Here is a 20,149-nt window from a genome sequence, read left to right as displayed (position 1 = left end):
AAAGGAGTATAAAAGGGAGGTTGGGAGAGAGAAAACACAACAAACAAAACAGTTACAGAGGTTAAGATTTGACTGTTAAACTAAAAAGCAAGGAATCAGAGACATGCAGGAAAGGAAGCAGCAGCTGATGATGGTAAAGACGGACAACGGCAGGAAGGCTAAAGTCCAACTCCCAGGGTAACGGGCCTGGAGAAAATCTGTTTACCTACCAATCTTCTCAGACGCCTAGACTGCTTAACTGCCTGGGGATAATTTCCTGTGGCAAGTCTGTCTGGATGATGCCCTCTGCTTTCTGACCTCTGGTTTTCACACACCCTGCCCCGGGGCCAGCGCCAGGGCCTCGGAGCACAGACCGCCCCCTGGACTGTGGCAGAGGGAGATGAGATGACTGGAGTTCACCTTTCAGTCCAGGACTGCATCCACATCAAGCAGATGCCATAACTGGGTTTAGGAGAGCTGGTGGAGGGCCTCCGGAAGAATGAGGATGGCTTTTTGATGCTAGTGAGCGGTATGAGTATGAGAATGTTCAGCAGGCGTGCACAGTCACACAGCAATGAATGAGCTTGACACACACACTCGTGTTCGTGTGAGACACTTGCATCCAACATGCACAGAAGTCCAGCAATGCAGGTAAAGGGGGGGTATTCTTTACATTTGTTTTACTGGAAAATACATAAAGAAATGCTTCATAAACATTACAGCTAAAGATCATAAAAATACCATACAGAAAAAGCCAGAAGAAAATGAGAGGAAACTTTGGAAGGCTAAAGGAAATGTATCAAGACACAGGAGCTAGAGTTTGCCAACAACCTACTGACCAGCCCATCTGAGCACCTCTTGGCATGGCCCAAAGGGCCACACCCGGGCATTTATTTTCTAGAGCTGCTCATGCATGAATGTGGTTCAAGTGCTTCTGAGAGCAGAGGAAGGACTCTCGGCTTAGTAACTCTGGGTATATCTTTTGGGCTCTTTGAACAAACTGTGAGGATCCAAGATAAACCATCTGTTTCAATTCTGAATGACATCTAATTAGCACTGGGAATGCTTAGGTTAGTAGTCTAGAAGGCTCATGACAGTGCTAAGTTCTAGTGCCCATCAGGTCATTCCCATGTTCCTTTAATAACTGCACATCAACATAAAAGCATTAGTTTGCAAGATCTGGTTACAGGAGTCACCCAGGTTAATGTGCTTCCAAAGAACAGCCCCTGACCTTAACTTGACCCTGTCTTGGCTGCTGCAGGGGTGGAGAACTTAGCTGTGGTGGCCTTCTCATTTGGCACCTGAGACTGTGGTAACAAGGAGAAGAAACATACAGGGGGTCACGACTCAAGCACAGTGCCACTGCTGTGCGGCAGAGTTCATGGTCTTTCTGAAGCTATGTGCCATGAGGTACTCTGCTGCTTGATCACAGACCATTTGGACCCTTTGCTTCCCTGGGCCTTTCTCCTAACAGTTGGCTAGTTCCACCATTTAAAATGCATGTGGATGACACCATTAAGTTCGGTAAGGTAAAGGACTTTTCTTTAGGCACCTGAATTTTGTAAGCGCAGCTTCTCCACAATATATATGGAATATCAGCACCAGATAGTGCTGTTCCATTCAAATTGATTAAATATGGGAAAAAAAAAATTCCTTAAAAGTCTGAGCCTCTGGTAAGGGGGTTAAACTTCATTGTCTTGAGAATTTAGGTTATTGGCCCCAATTCTCAAATATTTATTCCTAAGAGAAGGTGTTCCACCCCCACACTGGGCTACCTATGCCTCTTCCACCCTCCCCAAATCCAGTTAATCAACCATATATGGAAATAAAGGAATAAATTGAGGGGAAATATCCATTTAACTCTTACTGAATGTACTTGTGTAAGTGATTCAGAGAAGAAAAACAAAAACAAAAATGATTTTTGGATGAAAACAGAATGGCCAGACCGGGCAAGCTTCTGGCTCCTCGCCTCAGCGTGCGCCTGTGCCGCTGAGAGTGGCAGAGCTGGGCCACCACGGCCCACAGGACATCAGAGACAGCGTAATATGGTGAGCCAGAGAACCTCTCTGTTTCTAAGCAGCCTTGCACTAATTACACTTGTCCTTCAGCGTCAATGAACAACCTTCTACGCAAGGCTTGAAGGTCCAGTATTTTAAGGGGATTAATGGGAATTTTGTCTTCCACATAAACTGTAAATTGAGAAAAATTCACCAATGTGCAAAGAAATGCCAAAAAGCATAAAAGAAAAGGAGTCTGAATAAGTTAATAGCCAATAAAGTAACAAGCAACTCTTAGCAGTTTCTCTGGAACAACAGCAAGGTATCGCCACTAGAGGGTGTTGTTGCTCCATCCAAATTAAGAGAGGAAAGGGGGAGATTGTCATTTCTTAAAATTCTGAGCCACTGATAAAACTGCTAGGTGGTGGTGGTTTTTTTTTTGAGATCTTAGATCATCAGAGCCAATTCATAAATATCCATTTCTGAGAAGCAAAGAAAGAATACTGAGATAAGGCCAAGAAAGATTCCTAATGAAGGAATAAAAGAGCACTACGCTCCCCCTCCTCCCCTCAGAACACTAGAGAGACGTCCCCTCTGCCCTGACCCGAATATTACCTTGCTGGACTCTTCCAGCTGCGTGCCTCGCTTCCAGGCCTCGGAGAAGATGGAGCTCACCATGCTCTGGGAACGGACGTGTCCTGCCGGCTGGGTGTCAGACACTCCACTGTCAGACTGATTGGAGTGATTGGACTGAGATTCTGTTTGAAACATTTTCAAAAGTCAGATTAAATAAGTATTGGGACAGTATAAATATGTACGTTTGTATAAAGCTTTCACTCTAGATTAGACAGGATGCAGAACGGCAAGTTACTTTTACCTGACCCATTTCACACAGACACAGCCCTTGTTTTCCACTAGAAAACCTCTCGCATCCTAGGGCAAATAGGAGATCTCGATTCTTTTTAAACTGCTCATCAGGAGAAACTGATAATTACAACAAAAGGTTCATGTAACATTATTGGTATCCTGACAACATATCTTGTAAGAACTCCTAGCAAGTAAGAAAATTAATGAACCATGAATAGAAGAGTGGTTTTTTTAAAACATATCTTCATTACATTTGAGAACAGATCTTTTTACATTGAAAATTGATCTTTTTACGTAACCGGGCTCCAGGCCATCTCAGAGACTTCTCACTTATGAATTCAGATCTATACATGATGATTACTGCTTTTATCCCAGCAATGAACAATACTGAGAATTTGACCGCCAAGTGAGAAGTGTGTTTCCTAGGGTTTCGGGTGTTGGCACCACAATGAAGCAGTTGTGCCACAGGCTGGCTTCCTCAAGGGCATGGAGACATCTTCAAGGGCCCTGGGAATGGCTGAGGATACAGTGGAATCTGACTGACATCTACAGTGAAGGAACTAAAAAGATAATTTCGCTGGACACCAAGTCAGGTGAGATAACCTTATGGGAGCACCTAGTCCAATGTCTGGCATCTGGTCAGAGAATCAAATGTTAAAGCTAGTCCTGCTTCTCTGTGAGAAGAGGATATGATTAGACTGCAGTATTAAATAAGTCCAGCCAAATTAATCAAAATACTGCAAAGATAATAGCCACAAACTCCTTTAGATAAATTTAAGACAGTATCTTCAGGGTAAAAAATATAAGCAATAGATGATAAAACCAACTATTTTCTTAACAGTTTAATTTAGTATCTGAGTAGAGTAATCTAGAGTAGATTAAAGGACAGCAATCTTTAAGACAAGAGGCTGGAACATGTAGCTTCTTGAGCTCTTTTCACATCAATGTATATGATTTTACAATTTACATTTAAAAGTCTTCCTAATACTTAATTATACAGACAGATGACTCTGGAGTGGGAAAAGGCACTGTATCACTTCATAAAATACCTTTGGAAGCACCCAAATTAAGTGCTGCATAAATTTTTAAAATATGCATCTTTTTTCTCAATCTTCCTCTTATTCCATTTTCTATAACCCTGCTTTGACACAGTCTTCTGACTTTGCCTTTCCTAATCCACTGCCACAAAGGTTTCTTCCTCCCAATTCAAGAAGCATTTTATTTTAGAACAGTTATAGATTTACAGAAAAGTTGGAAAGCTAGCACAGAGTTCCTACATACCTAGCACCCAGTTTACCTCATTAACATGTTATAATATTCTAGTCCACATGTCATGACTAAGAAACCAATACTCGATATTAGCTAAACTCCAAACTTTATTTGGATTTCACTAGTTTTTCCACAATTTCCATTTTCTGATCAAGGATCTCATCCAGGTTACCATATTACAGATAGCTGTCATGTCATGTCTATGACAGTTTCTCAGACTTTCCTTGTTTTTGATGACCGTGAGAGTTTTGAGAAATACTGGTCAGGGTTTCTGCAGCATGCCTCTCAATTTTGATTTGTTTGATGTTTTTTCTTTTAAGTTATGGGATTTAGGGAGGAAGACCAAGAGAGGGAAAATGCCAGTCTCATCACACTGCACCAAAGGTACAAGCTATCAATATGACTGATTACCCTGATCAGCCGGCCGAGGTGCTGGCCGGTTCCTTCACTGTGAGGTTATGTGTCCCCACTCTGTGCTCTTGGGGAGCAAGTCACTTTGCACAGCCCACAATTAACGAGGGGGGAGTTAAGCTCTACCTCCTTGAGGGCAGAATATCTGCATAAATCACTTAGAAATCTGTACAGGATATTGGTCTCCTCTTCTCCATTTATTTAATTATTTATTTATATCCCCATGGACAGCTGGCTATTTATTTTATAATTTGGAGTACAGCCCTATGTTATCTCATTGCTTGAATTTTTCCAGCTTTGGCTACTGAGAGCTCTCGTAGGTTGAGTCCTGTGTCCCTTTTATAGACTCCCATCCCTGTGTTCTTTTGAGCATTTCAACACACGATGCTCCAGGCTCATCTTATATATTCTCTGCCACAGCCCTAGAACCAGCCACTCACCAGAGCCCTGGCTCCTTTGTTTTGGAAAATGGCATCGAGAAACCAAGGTCAAGGCTTTTGGTATTCTCACTGCTACTGGGCTGTCACTGCTTCTAGCCCTCCAGGTGGACAGACCAAAGAGTGTATGTGTGGACACTAGCCCATGTGTGCACACATTCACAATGCGCTTCTGTTTACTTATTTAGGGATGAGATCTAGTCATATAGTTTCTAAATCAAATAAATATTTCTTAATTATTTCATAAAGTAGGCCATTAGAACAAAAAAGTATGCTTTTAGATGATACAGATATCATTTATGGAACTAAATTTTAAAGGGAAAGAAGCCTTTATTTTAAGATGTGATCATAGCATCCTTGTTTAAAGGATGTGGGAATCTGAAAATAAGCACCTTTTTAGTATCACTGATTGCCTCTGAAAACTTTAGAAAGTTTGACTTAAACAGCTTCCTTAACTGTTGATACTGAACAAATTCTAGTTGTTTCCACTCCACTGAAATGTCAGGAAACCTGTGGGGATTGGAGGGCAGTTTCATGATGATTCTGAGTACTCTTCTCCAAGCAACTTTCTACCCCAGCTGTGCATCAACACTTGCTTTCAGCAATATGATTTTTAAATAAACTTCGTAACAAAACTCTTGGCTTTACCACTTCATATACTGGTTTTCCATTTCAAAACATTATGGGAACTAGGCCATGATCTTATCTGCTCTAAAAATTAAAAAAATAATAATAGCACATGTGCCTACTGATTAAAATTTAGAAATTATGCATAGCCCTAGTTTTAAAAAAATCACTCTGAGATAACCGGGTCTCTATCAGTCACTATACAGACACCTTCCTGTTGGTAGTAGAGTTCCTGGGCATTTCATCCTACCTGGGATGCTGGAAGAACTAGATCCTGATTTAATGCTGGAGCTGGATAAGGAAGTCCAATCATAAGCCGATTCTGTCCTCTTCAGAGCTTCCTGATAGTTCATGTAGAGCTGCTTCCCATACTAAACAGAAAGCACTAAATGAGGACATCTGAACTTTACTGGGTATGATATGGGTGTACAGGGTAGGAAAAGGGGACACATTTCTGTTTACTGACTCACAGTTTGTATTAAAATTAATACCCTATAATACTTCAAAAATTCTTTGAATAGCAGTAAATTGGAATCTACTCTTATCTGTCCTCATTTTTAGAAAGGCAGCAAGAAGTTAATACTTGATGCTGTTTAGGTTCATTATCAACATAAATATTTTTTCAGTTATTTTTAAAGCAACTTTGATTTTATGTCTATAATAAATTTTCAGTTACTTAAAAGTGAATAAATATCCTTTCAAGGACTACATATCATCTTTAAGGTGTCCTTAAAAATTTTTTTTAAGACTTTCTTTTTTTTAGAGCACTTTTAGGTTCACAGCAAAATTGAGAGGAGGGTAGATTTCCCATGTACATTCACAGCATCTCCCATTATTAACATTACCTACTGCTGCTGCTGCTGCTAAGTTGCTTCAGTCGTGTCCGACTCTGTGCGACCCCAGAGACGGCAGCCTACCAGGCTCCCCCGTCCCTGGGATTCTCCAGGCAAGAACACTGGAGTGGGTTGCCAGTTCCTTCTCCAATGCATGAAAGTGAAAAGTGAAAGTGAAGTCGCTCAGTCGTGTCCGACTCTTAGCGACCCCATGGACTGCAGCGCACCAGGCTCCTCCATCCATGGGACTTTCCAGGCAAGAGTACTGGAGTGGGGTACCATTGCCTTCTCTGAACATTACCTACTAGAGTAGTACATTTGTTATAATCATTTAGCCCACATGGACACCTGGGGCTTCCTTAGGTTCATTCTTGGGTCTGGACAAGTATATAAAGACATGTATCTACCACTGTAGTATCGTACAGAGTATAAATATTTTCATTGCCCGAAAAGTGTTCCACAATCCACCTATATTCATTTCCCCCCCAACCCCAAGGCAGTTGAATTAAAAAAAAAATTCTTTTGTTCAGGCTAAACTCTGCTATATAACAACCATATAGTGCATTCTCCAAAGCCAAAATAAATCACTTTGGTGCTACATAAGCTTTTACCATGGATGCCAGCTGGTAAAATTTTATCCCCATCACCGAGAAAAAACACACTTAAAACATGAAACTTAGGCCTGAGAGACTGAGACACTGGCAAAATTATGAATATGAAACAAACAATAATTGTCATGACAACCAAAACCATATCATTAAATACCCATCATTCCATTATCAAACCAAAAGAAAACCTACTTTTGCGATGCGGATACCATTGACCCACTGGTGCAGGGTCCTCATGTCATCACAGCAAAGGTATTTGATGTACTGAGATTTCTTCTGGATCTGCGGATGCTGCAAGATTAAAGGCAAAACCCAACTAAGTCCCCTGGAGAAACAAGAGATAAATTCTATCAAAGCTTAAACATATCCTGACAAATTACAGGTCACTGGAATAATGGCCAAATCATTTATACCTCTTAAATATCCATACGGTTGAATAAAATGGTCCTAAGTAAATGGTCCTAAGAAACAAGGAGGCAACTTGTGTTAAATTTTAGGCCAAGATGTTGAAAGTTAAAAAAAAAAAATCCTTCCCATCATGGAAAACTCCAAAATACCCCTTTCTACCTTTCAAAGGAACAAAGTCTACCAAGGTTAATGAAGTCAGTGAAATTTTTAATCTATAACGGAAGTAAATGAATGAATGAACTGAAATCATGGAATCAGAAAACTCCAGATGAGAGTCTTTGGTAAAGCCTCCTGTGCGTCTCTGGAGGGGAGCACCTGGGCTGAAGCACAGGACACAGCACCTGAGCGGCAGTGAGTCACACGTGTGGCCGTGCTCCCTGCTGTGGACTGAGCATCGCTCTGCGGCCCCTCTACCGCAGCATGCACTTTTTGGTTGAGGCTTGGATGGGAGGTGACTGACTTGACCTTGGCTACAAAATGCAAGTGCAAGAATAGACTCAAAGTATTTTAACTCTACTAAGCCACAACCTCTAGTTCCCTGGGAAGAAAAACCCTAAATCACACTTGGTTCTGGATTTAATGACTGTTAATTACTACCTCTCTTTTCAGTGGAAAAATTTTATTTCACCTGGAGAAATATTGAAATTTATGTTCAATTACAAGAGGCTGTATAAATTCTCTAACCAAATGTTTGTTGTGAAAACCCATGAGAGCAATAAAATAAGCAATTTTATAAGTTTTTGATGCAGCAGGAAAATTTGGCCACAAATATAAGTTATGTATATCTGCAGTGTTAAAAATCAATCCCTCTGGTTGATGAGAGAACTGTAAATCCATTTATTCCATTCTATTCATTGCTTTATAGAGCTCATCCCCAATGAGAAAACATTTAATATCAAAGCCAATTTAGTTATTGAAGGCTGCAGTCGGAATTTTAAACAATTAAGCCCTCAACAGTAACAGGTTAGCAAAACAATACTTAACAGTTTTCCCCCTGATAGTACAGGCTCCACAGCCTTCTCTTGGAATCTAGTCCCTTGCCCTTATTGTATGCTCAGTCGCTCAGTTGTGTCTCTTTGCGGTCCCATGCACTGTAGCCCTGCCAGGCTCCTGTGCCCATGGAAAATACTGTGCCCTAGTATTTTCAAGAATACTAGAGTGGGTTGCCATCTCCTATTCCAGGAAATCGAACTTGAGTCATTTGCATCCCCTGCACTGGCAGGTGGATTCTTTACCACTAGTGCTACCTGGGAAGACAAGATCCGTATAAGTCATAATAAACCAACATAGGAATCTTGCAAGAGCAAAGGACAGGTAGAGGTGTATGTATTTTTCTGTAAAAGAAGGATGGGGAATTTTATTTCATTCACTCATTCAAGCAAGATTTAACGGGCAAGAACTACCTGCCAGCTGCTTGAAGTAGGTGTTGGGCTACAGCGTGCATAACATAGAAAGGTCCACAGTTCATGAAGAAGATAAAATGAGCTGACTGAAAGTGTTTTCTTTAGTGTTGCCAACTAGGGCTTAAAGAGCTGTTCTTCATCTCCTGCTTCCCCGAGGCCTCGCCTACAGGGCCAGGTTCAGATATCTGAACCCAGGGCTGCAGGATGGCTGAGCCTTTATCGCCACGCCCTCTCTTTACGGTGATTTACAAACCATCCTCCCTGATTCCTTCTATTTCCCAGAAGGCAGTTAACACTCGAGGGTGCTCAACTGTAGCAGCGGCTTGCCTGAGTGTATGTTTGTGTTTTCATCATTCTGTACAAGGGAGTGCTTTTTATTAATACAATACAGAAAACCAGAGAGGTGATCCTCTATTCTATTCTCTAACCTGAGAATCCAAATACTGCCCTGAAGAGAACTATGATATGACTGAGTATCTGCAGATAACTTCATTTTAGGGCCTCAAGAATTCTTTTTCAACTGCCCACAAAATAAAGACATTCCTTCTACAGCCTTCATTTTGGTCATCCAGGCTCTGCACCCGTGCCTTAGGAGGTAACCTGTTCCTCTAGGATGTTGTTACTGTATTTAAAGTGCCATTTATCGAGCACTTAGTATATACCAGGCATTAGGCTGAGTAGTTCACATATATTAGCTCATCCCACCCTCATGAACACCCCAAGAGTTACATATTATTATTTCCACTATATGAGAAGAAACTGAGGGACAAAAGGGATAAGACAGCATTCAAAGCTGCTCACAAGCGAAGGAATCAGTTGTTGAAACCATGCCATCTCATGCCAGGGCCTAGACTATTAATGTCACACTACTGCTTTATTATGCTTTATTTATGATAGCTTCCCTGGTAGCTCAGACAGTAAAGTGTCTGCCTGCAATGAGGGAGACCCAGGTTCAATCCCTAGGTTGGGAAGATCCCCCAGAGAAGGAAATGGCAATCCACTTGCCTGGGAAATCCCATGGATCAAGGAACCTGATGGGCTACAGTCCATGGGGTCGCAAAAGAGTCGGACACGACTGAGCGACTTCACTTATTAGGGGTGAAATTGTCTAAATTTGCTGCCTTACTCCTTTTTACCCTACACTATTATTCCACCACTTTAAAAATTACACAAGAGCTAAGAGTGAGTATGGAGGAGACATTCTTTGCTAAAAACTGGAAGCTCGACATTTAGATTTCTTAAAGACTCCAAACAGAATACAGGCATACCTCGTTTTACTGTACTTTCCCTTGGTACACTTTGTAGTTACTGTTTTTTTAAGAAACAAATTGAAAGTCTGTGACAACCCTGCCTGGAGCAGGTCTACTGGTGTCATTTTTCCAACAGCATTTCCTCACTTCATGCCTTGGTGTCACATTTGGGTAATTCTTGCAAAATTCCAAACTTCTACATTATTACTATATTTGTTATTGTGATCTGCAATCAGTGATCTTTGCTGTTACTATGACAACGGGCTGAAGGCTCAGATGATGGTTAGCATTTTTAGCAATAAAGTATTTTAAAATTAAGGTACGTACATTGTGTTTTTCTTTTTTTACAGACATAATGCTATTGCACACTTTAAATATATTCACTGGGAAACCACAAAATTCATATAATTTGCTTTATTGCAATATTCACTTTATTACAGTGGTCTGGAACTGAACTCACAGCAACTCTGAGTTAAGACTGTATATAATGAAATTGCTCCACCCCCCACCCCCCCCACCAAAATGAACAGCTATTAGAAAAGAAAGGTTATCATTTGATTTTTTAAATGATGTTGATTTGGAAAGTTTGCATTCTCTGACAAAAGGCAAAAAAATTGATAAGTAAATAAAAACATTTAAGAATAGAATTAAGAAATATTGGATTACTATCATGCTACCAGATTATTTTTCTCTATGTATGCCAGATATTAGAATGAGACAGACAATTCCTAAAATTCTGTAACTAAAAAGCGATGCTCTAAAATCTTGGTCCAAGTGCCAAAAGAAAATATTGACTATACACAATCCATTTATTACTCTGGAAATACACATAGACCTGAAAATCAATTCTCTCAACTAACATGCTAGAAACTAAAAAATAAGACTATAAACTCCACCTTATTACTTCCAGGATTATCATTATAACATCTTTTTATTAATAATAATGTTTGAGAAGTTCATCCTCATATTCTGTCCCTAAATTCTGACCATTTTTTTCCTTCCCACCTAACATATTAAATTACTTGGTCTCACTTCTCAGGGGATGAAAATTTAGTCCTAGCTAAGATGACTCTATTCCAACAATTATTGTGGTATATGTATTTTTATAACTCGGGTTTCCTTTAAGAACTTAAATATACATGCATATACATGTCTCCCAAGTGTGTACGTCTTTCAGATAATATATCAACATATATCCTGTTTATTTCTATACTGTCAAATTTCATGAGTCATCTCTTCCCATCATTATTATTTTCATTATTATCTTTAAAAAACTACCAAATACTGTGTTTTATGACTTCCTACAAGTGTGTACCTACTTCCTATCTCCTGCACTTCACTGGAAGGATTCAGACTCAGTCATTATAGCCCAGAGCCGATGAAGGGGATCAGGCACTTATAAATATTTACATTTGCATTTGTATCGACCCTGTGTGGCAGTGTTTTTTGGTTTTCAGAACTCATATGTTCAAGAATAAAAATACTTACATAGGCAAAAGCTAGTGCAAGTTTATAAGGAAAAAAGACATGTCTTAAATACTAATAGTCGAGTGAAAGTTGCTCAGTCATGTCTGACTCTTTGCGACCCTATGGACTACACAGTCCCTGGAATTCTCCAGGCCAGAATACTTGGAGTGGGTAGCCTTTCCCTTCTCCAGGGGATCTTCCCAATCCAGAGATCGAACCCAGATCTCCCTGCACTGCAGGCAGATTCTTTACCAGCTGAGCCACAAGAGAAGCCCGATAGTTGAGTGGTCTCAGGCAAGCTGATCCCTTAAAGTGGTTTCCATATGTGGAAAATGGGTACTCTAGATCAGACTTGTGAGATGGATGCATACAGTGTTCCAGGGCAGTACCTTCCACCCTGGTTCTTTAGAAAATGGTGGTCATTATCTTTACTATTATCTATATCCAGTGGTATGTTGTTTTTTTAGTTCAATACATTAAATATTCCTAGACAGAGAGATAATGTAAGTATGGAGACTAGTTTAACCTATTTTTCTAGAGGAGTTTCCCTGGTGGCTCAGATGGTAAAGAATCTGTCTGCAATGCAGGAGACCTGGTTTCGATCCCTGGGTTGGGAAGAGCCGCTAAAGAAGGGAAAGGCTACCCACTCCAAGTACTCTGGCCTGGAGAATTCCATGAACTGTGTAGTCCACGGGGTCGCAAACAGTCGGACATGTCTGAGCGACCTTCAGTCAACTAGTGAAAATGGGATTGGTTACCCACTCCAGTATTCTTGCCTGGAGAATCCCATGGGCAGAGGGGCCTGGTGGGCTACAGGCCACAGGGGCTGCAAAGAGTCAGACATGACTGAGCGACACACACACACACATTCTTTACTAGAAGCAAATATGAAGCATACAAATCATTATTATAAAAACAAACCAATAAACCCTTGGAACAAAAATATTCTTAACCTAAGAATTCTGTGAGCTGCAAAAAGGCTTAAAATACTAGTCAATGGTCCTGCTTACTACTAGTGCCCTAACAGACACAGCTGGCTGCCTTCCCCAAGGCTTTCTTCTCCTCCCTACCTCTTTTCTGACTGAGCCCCAATGTGCCTGGATTCATCTCAGAGAGTGAATTCTGACTAATGTAAACCAAAAATGGTGGCTTTGTTCCTTGCCAGTGATTAATGTAGGAGGGCATGTTTCTCCAGGAGAGGGCTGTTGGAGGAGATCCTGGGAAATACTTCTTTCCTCTTAAAAAAAAAAAAAAAAAGACAAATGGAGGGAAAAATAGTCCCTCTTCCTCTGCTGGATTTTGCTGGGTCTATATATGAGGCAGTGGCCATTTGTGACTGAGGTGAGTTGGTCTGAGAATAAGCCGATATGCAGAAGATGGAACAGGGAAAGATGGAAAGAACTTGGGTTCTCACTGACAACTCTGAGCCACTTACTGCCTCCGTGTTATGAGACCCCCAAGTAACTTTTATTTATATTTACCTTGTAAGAAATTAAAGCTGAGAAAAAGTCAAATGTAAGAATATGTAACAAATATACATTCCACTACCCAGAGCAGCAAAGATATCATCACATGTCATGTAACCTCTTAGAAAACTCCATTATACACCTGTGTGAGAATGAGAGTATAAAAGGCAAGTAACATCTTAGCATTATTAGAAGAATAACTTTGATATCATGGGTCCCTTGACAAAGTTCTCAGGGACTCCAGGTGACCCTGAACCTCATTTTGAAAACTGCTGGATTAAGCTACTTTATATTAACTTAAAAAAAATTATTTGCTACTGTAACTAAATGAAATAGTTTTCTCCAAAAATGATCACTTAATAAAGGGTTACCATTATAATACACCTAATTTTATCAAAGCAATCAAAACTCTACCCCCAAACGCCAAACAACCACCTTCTCAAACCCAAGTGACAATTCTTAGACAAAAGCAAAGATGATATAAACAAGTAGACCTAAGTAGTTACCAAGGGGATCTCTGATGGAGCCAATGAGAAAAAACTTAATCATCCCCATAACTCTATTGAACTTTTTAATGCTACCTTTTCCTAATGTTGCAACTTATCAATAAAATTCAGTAAAAATGTAAGCTCTCAAAAGTTCAGATATGGTAAGTGTGAGAAACTCAAAAGTTTGGATAAAGGGGGAAAAAAATCACTAAAAACAGGTCACAATACACGCATGGGCTACCAGGGCCACAGTTCAGGAGAAAAGGGAGACAAGAATTATTTCTGGACTGGATGAGAGGCAGTCTACTTTGAACTCTCAGGCACAGTGTCCTCTGATGGTTTCTCTGAGTTAGTATAGGAGAAGAACTAAAAAGCACAAATATCTATGTTCCTTCCTCACTTCACCCCATATGTGGCTCTGATCTAAGTTTTCCTAAAATAAGGCTGCTATTAAATGAAAGTCTCAAATTTATCATCTAATCCATTTTATATGTTATGACTCACAGTTTATAATTCAGTACCCATTTCCCAGTATCATCGCTCTAACCAGGGTCAGCTACGGAACAGCACAGCTTCCTTCCTTCCTCCCCATCTCCCTCCCTTCCTTCCTCTCTCTCTTCATTTACTTTATTGGCTTTGCCTCCTGGCTCGTGGGATCTTAATCCCGATTAGGGACTGAACCCGGGCCCAGCAATGAAAGTGCCAAGTCCTAACCACTGGACTGCTAAGGAAGTCCCTTAACCATTCCTTTAAAAAACCTACACACCATAGAATAAAGCAAAAATAGTATACTCAATGGAGACCCAAACTATTCTAAGATGTCCAATAACCTTCTCTACATCTAATATCAATTAAAATTCCTAAAAAGAGATACATGTTTACCTTGAGCACCAGACAATAGTCTGTAGGAGCTTTGTACTTGTTCCGATAGTCCTGTCCATAGTAGACGTTTACATGATCCAGCTGAAGAAAGCAGACCAGGTCCCGAGAGACCTGAGAAGAAAACCCCCAAAAGACTGAATTAACAATAACACGTAAACAAGCAAATATCACTGGTAACAGCTTTTACCTGAGAATCAAGCTTTACCAAGTAGAAATTATTGCTATTCTGTAGAAGACAAAACAGTGAGATTCTCTATAGAAGTTTCTTCCTTAAAACTACCACACAACAAGAAAGGCAGTCCATTTCACTTACCATCTTGTCCTTACTTGGAAAGGGTGGTATTTTAAAGAGACTTTAAATACAGTATAGTATATTAAATACAATATAGTATTATAATAGAGCTCTCTGGCAAGAACAAGAGATACCAGGCAGTTCAGTGCCTGCCGTGCATGTCTCAAGCACAATTCTCAAGTCAGTGTTTCCTCGCCAGTTAAAAAGGGGAGACAACAGTTACCTCTCGAGATGGTGGTAAAGACCTGATGAGATGATCCTGTAGAGAGCTTCAACAGAGCTGGCCCCGTAAGCACAGAAATGACAGCTACCACCAGGGCCCGCAGCAGAAGTACATTACCTAAGCAAAGCTGAAATGCCTACAAGCCCGGAAAGCTATTTTCCCCCAAACAATAAAAAACAAAAACGACTCTGGCAGAAGGTTTAAAAATAATAAAAGCATGGTTTCAAATTCACCAGGAGAATCGAGATGGGCCCAATGAATGAGCAGAAAGTGAACATTTTCAGATTTCCTCTTCCTTATAATAGATCAATAAACAAAGCAATGCTCACGAGTGGAAACAAATCACAGCCTGGATCACCGTGTCAGTCTGCTCACTACAGATTAAAATCAATCAGCATAATGAGGAAGCTTAAAGTCAGCAGAAGGGACGCACCTTTGCTTTTCCTTTAGGGACATAGTAGATACCAGATGCTCGCAAGAGGAAATAACGTTTTTTCCAGGACTTCTTGCCATCATCTTTCAACCAAAGGACTCCCTCAATTTCTGGTACAGTTACAGAACTTCCACAAAAACACTCCTAAAATAAGAAGATGATTGGGAAAGACATAATCCTTGGATTCTCAAACCAAAGTTGTGTCTACCCCTGTGAAATGCATGACACTGTGATTAAACTAAAATACCTTTGTATAAAAACCACACTGCTAATTTTACCTCAATTAGAACTTTCCAAACATTACATGGCTTTACTTTGGAACAACTATGGCAATCCCTGTGAACTTTTCCCTAAAACTGTTTTGACGAAACTAAGTTGAAATGTCAGCTGAGCTGCACATAACAGCATTTAAATGCATTTGTAAAAACATAGTTACAGTAAATGTAATGAAAGCATCAGAGCTAACATGAGCATTAGACTTTATTTGTCTCCAAATTAACATTTAGATTAGCCACTAACTGTGTTAGTGCCTCAGTTGTATATGACTCTGGGACCCCCATGGACTGTAGTCTACCAGGCTTCTCTGTCCATGGGATTCTCCAGATAAGAATACTGGAGTGGCTAGCCATTTCCTTCCCCAGGGGATCTTTCCAACCCAGGGATCAAACTCAGGTCTCCTACATTTCAAGCAGATTCTTTACTGTCTGAGCTACAAGAGAAGCCCAAATTTATATTAGCTGCATGCTAAAAAGGAATATATTTTAAAAGAAGGCAACATGCTAAACAAATGATTGCACTTTCACAATTTAAAAACAATCAGTGCATATGATCTAAAACAAGGCAAGCATTTATTGTTTATTTAATACTAAGTTGAAAGGAATGTAAACAAACTAAAAATTTTGTATTCTAATGTCTGTATTTAGATAAGAATTTAAAAAATCAATCATGTATTTAGTAAAGGGAAAGTAGAAATCCTCACTAAATTTGAACACATGAACATGAATTAATTTCTTCCCCCAAAACACAGAAAAATTAGGAATTATGAAGAGAATTTTTCTTAATTATAACTAGCCTCCCTATGAAAAGCTGAGTGCTGATCTTCATCCCCCTAATAGTCTTGTTGCTAAATATGAATTTTTTCAGATTTTCAAACACGCTAACATCTTTGACCTTAGTTCTCTAAAATCAGCAAAGGGCAAAAATTCAATTATATTTGAATTTGTTTCATTAATCTTCAAAATAAGGAATGTATATTTTAAAAAAATCATCATTATGATTTTTAAAATTAGTTATTTCAGACTAAGGTTTGAATTATTTGGTAAATAACTAACTATATACAAATTCCTCTCTGGGTAAGCAGATAAAAAAGCACAATCACACCCTTCACTGACCCAGCCTTTTCTCTCACTTGTTACCTTCTAAAAGCTCCTAAGTCCTTTCAACCCACTAGTATACTGCTTGGCAAAATAATAGCTTTTATAAGGTTCTTCAGTGTTCTAACATTCACAAAGCTGAACTCTCCCCATCAGGCTATGGAAGAAAATAGGCTTCTCCAGTTACAACTGTAATTATCAATACAGAGCACTGACATTCTGGGCTTCAAAAAAGGTGCTTAATATTTTAATATTATAATGTACAAGGAAAGGGGTTGGGGAGGAAGACTCATACCTCCAACAGCACTTCTTTGTTTCTATCTGCCATCTCAGCTGTTTCCTTTTTCCCCAGAAGGTAATTCTAGAAAAACGAGTAGATGAATGTTAAAGGACACTCTACTATTCTCCTGGCACAGGTACACAGATGATTTCTTCTAGAGACACAGCAACTCTGAGTCTATTTCTGCCTATGCAGAGTGAGGGGGAACATTCCTTTGAAACCTGTTCCTGGCATCTTCACAGAAATGCTTAATACTAGCCTCCTCCTTACTTTATCCATTTATTTTGAATTATTCCATAAACCACCCTCCCCCAAATCCTGCGGAGGTATTCCATGCCACAGCTAGCAATGTGTTTTCGTATATTTAATGAAAGCTACACTGACAGGACCTTAAAGGTTTATGAATTAGTAAGTACAACAAGTGGGGCAAATTTGCTTAAAATATGCTGAGCTTAACTGATTCAGATGTAGTAAATTTAATCTATGTTCTGGCTTTTAAAGAAGAAATCCCAAATTCCCTGAGGCTACCATGATCTCATTTACTCAACTAAAATCTGAATTCTAATTATTATCCTTAAGAAACTTTCATTCACAATCATCCATAAAAAATTGTTGGTATTCCTAAATGTGTATTCTTCACTAAAAATATCCAGTAAAGATGTGTCATGATCACGTAGTCTGAAGGAAACTATTCAATAACTTTAAAGCAGCCACTGTTTTTCCTCACAACTATTTTTTATAGTGGTATTGTTTTCTTTCACTTATTGATATTTATAAAATATTTGGGTATTAGGAAGAATTAACATAAACATTTTGGGACAAGCAAAGATACCAAACAGATCAAGGTAACATATAATAGAACGTGGGACTGTTTATAATCAAGGTTACTGGGATTTTCAAAAAAATAATTCAGAAAACAAATCAAAGTGTTAAATGAATAAATGATGAAAGTAGGGAAACTTAAATATATAAGTACTTTTCTTTGATGGATGAGGAACTCACTGAATAAAGAGCAGGGTCCAAAACGGCTCTGAATTAGAACAGAAATCTGCTAACCCCCTGGAGGTAATCCTGCTTTTCCTAGGGCTCACCCCATCTGGCTCTGTGGAACTGGTAGCTTCTTCGAAGCCCAACACCTGGGGCCCAGCAGATTTGCCACCTTGGCACTAGTGAATGCTCCCATGGGGTTTTGCAGCCACAAAGCTCCAACTGAGTGGCTGTCAAGTCTTTTAACTCTATTAACTTAGCACTCAGAAAATTATATAATATGAACATTTAAGAATCCTGACCTCTGCAAGCCATAGCCTCACCTGTGGATTTTTGAAAAGTGCATATTTTTCTATACGCTCCATAAATATAAGCTTGTTTTGGCTATCTCTTGTCCAATTAAGAAGATTTTCAACCAAGTTTTCATGATCTTCAAAGATTCTCTCTGTCCCAAAATAAAACACCAGTATTTTGTTAGTATTTGTCAGAATTGCATAAAAGACAAGAAACCTTGCGAAGTATTTGACAGCAAAATCATAGAATCTAAACTGACACCCTTATAGACTATCTGGTATTTCCTGTATTTTCAAATAAGGAAATGTGCCCTCATGGTGTAAAGTGACTTTAGCAACGTCACACAGCTGCTACAAGGAAGGATCAGGACTAGAATCTAGACTGTCTGACTTCAAGCTCTTCTTCAGCCTTCAGCCTTTTACCATCCCACCCTTAAACACAATCTGTTAGTCGCATTTCATAAATTCTAGTATTAAGTGCTTCCAACACTATTTGTTCCTTGTCATTCAAAAAATTTCCAAGATGATTTCTCCTTTGATCTATAAATTGTTTAATTTTAAACATGGATATATTTTCTAATTTCCAAATTAGGAATCAAAGAACATGCCCTATATCTTGAACATATGTTCAAAGAACATATTCTAGAGATACTGATTTTTGTTTTGAAATTTCTAGAGAGCTGCTTATGACCTCATACTGGAATCAATTTTCGGAAACATTACACTTCTGCCTGTATAGAATGTGTATTTTCCTGTTATTAGTGCTCTAAATATATCTATATTCATTTTTGTCTGCTTGATTATGTTGATTATTGCAAAGATTCTTAGGTGAAACTTTCTACTATGAAGGCAGACTTGTGCATTTCTCCTGGTAGTTCCACCAACTTCTTTTGCTTTATGTAATTTAATGCCATTATTAGATAAAATTTAGAATGATTTTATCTTCCTGATGAAGACGTATGGTTCTCCTTATCTCTAGTAATGTATTTTGCTTAAAGTCTATTTTGTCTGATATTAACATAGTTAACATTATCTTTCTTTTGGTTAGTGTCTTTCCACATTCCTTTTACTTTCAAGCTTTCTGTGTCTTTAGGAAAAAGGTCTTTTGTAGATAGTGAACAACTGCATTTTGTTTATTCATCCTTTCTAATAATCTCTTGTTTAAATGAATGATTTACATTTGTCATAGCTTATTTTACCATCTTATTTTGGGCTCTTAGTTTTCTTTTATTCATTCAACAAGTACTAAAAAACTACATATTCTATTTGTATCACTGTGCCACATATGATTAAGTCATGGTTATGAACCTTAAACCTACAGTCATGGAAATATTCTAAAAACTAGCAGCCAAAAACTTTCTGGGTATGGTGATGCCACATCTGTGATCTTGAACCTTTTTAATTCTTCAAGAATAGTTATAATAAGTATTATTAGAATATCTGCCTATACCTGTTAATAAACTTCTAACTGATGGTTTGGTTTTGGGGTTTGTGTTTGTGCATTCTAACAGAAAAAGGTTAATTATTAAATTTTTATTGCTCTGGAAACTGCTATAAAATATTTAAAGATATAACAGACAGTAAAAGCAATGCAAATATATTTTATAAACAAAATGGCAAGTTGAAATTGACTATTGATTGAATATAGCCTAATAAAATAATTATTGTGAGGTTTCTATAATCACATAATATTACAAAAAGAAACCTTTAAAAGGTTTTTAAGAGTCAAAGATGGATTTGTATGGAAATACAAGAAACCTCGAATAGCCAAAGCAATCTTGAGAAAAAAGAATGGAACTGGAGGAATCAACCTGCCTGACTTCAGACTATACTACAAAGCTACAGTCATCAAGACAGTATGATACTGGCACAAAGA

The 20,149-nt window shown here is 38.8% G+C and overlaps 1 protein-coding gene across 6 annotated transcripts in view; it reads right to left on the bottom strand.

Moving 5' to 3' along the window:
• Positions 1-20,149, bottom strand: part of RAPH1 (Ras association (RalGDS/AF-6) and pleckstrin homology domains 1) — a 103,863-nt gene that overhangs the window by 8,410 nt on the left and 75,304 nt on the right. For 4 of the 6 annotated variants that reach the window (XM_070387826.1, XM_070387836.1, XM_070387846.1 and 1 more), the window contains 7 exons: positions 18,304-18,425; positions 17,009-17,074; positions 15,341-15,484; positions 14,393-14,503; positions 7,221-7,319; positions 5,838-5,958; positions 2,592-2,734 (listed from right to left, as the gene is read on the bottom strand). In XM_070387826.1, the coding sequence (XP_070243927.1) occupies positions 2,592-2,734; positions 5,838-5,958; positions 7,221-7,319; positions 14,393-14,503; positions 15,341-15,484; positions 17,009-17,074; positions 18,304-18,425 (806 nt within the window). Of the gene's footprint in view, positions 1-13; positions 663-1,210; positions 1,287-2,591; positions 2,735-5,837; positions 5,959-7,220; positions 7,320-14,392; positions 14,504-15,340; positions 15,485-17,008; positions 17,075-18,303; positions 18,426-20,149 lie in introns of those variants that run through there. The other 2 variants (XM_070387863.1, XM_070387871.1) reach the window with 2 other exon arrangements.

Source organism: Bos mutus, chromosome 2 (genome assembly GCF_027580195.1).
Source record: "Bos mutus isolate GX-2022 chromosome 2, NWIPB_WYAK_1.1, whole genome shotgun sequence".
Lineage (NCBI taxonomy): Eukaryota > Metazoa > Chordata > Mammalia > Artiodactyla > Bovidae > Bos > Bos mutus.
The sequence above is the reverse complement of the archived record's forward strand: the minus strand, read 5'-3'. Positions and strand labels throughout refer to the sequence as shown.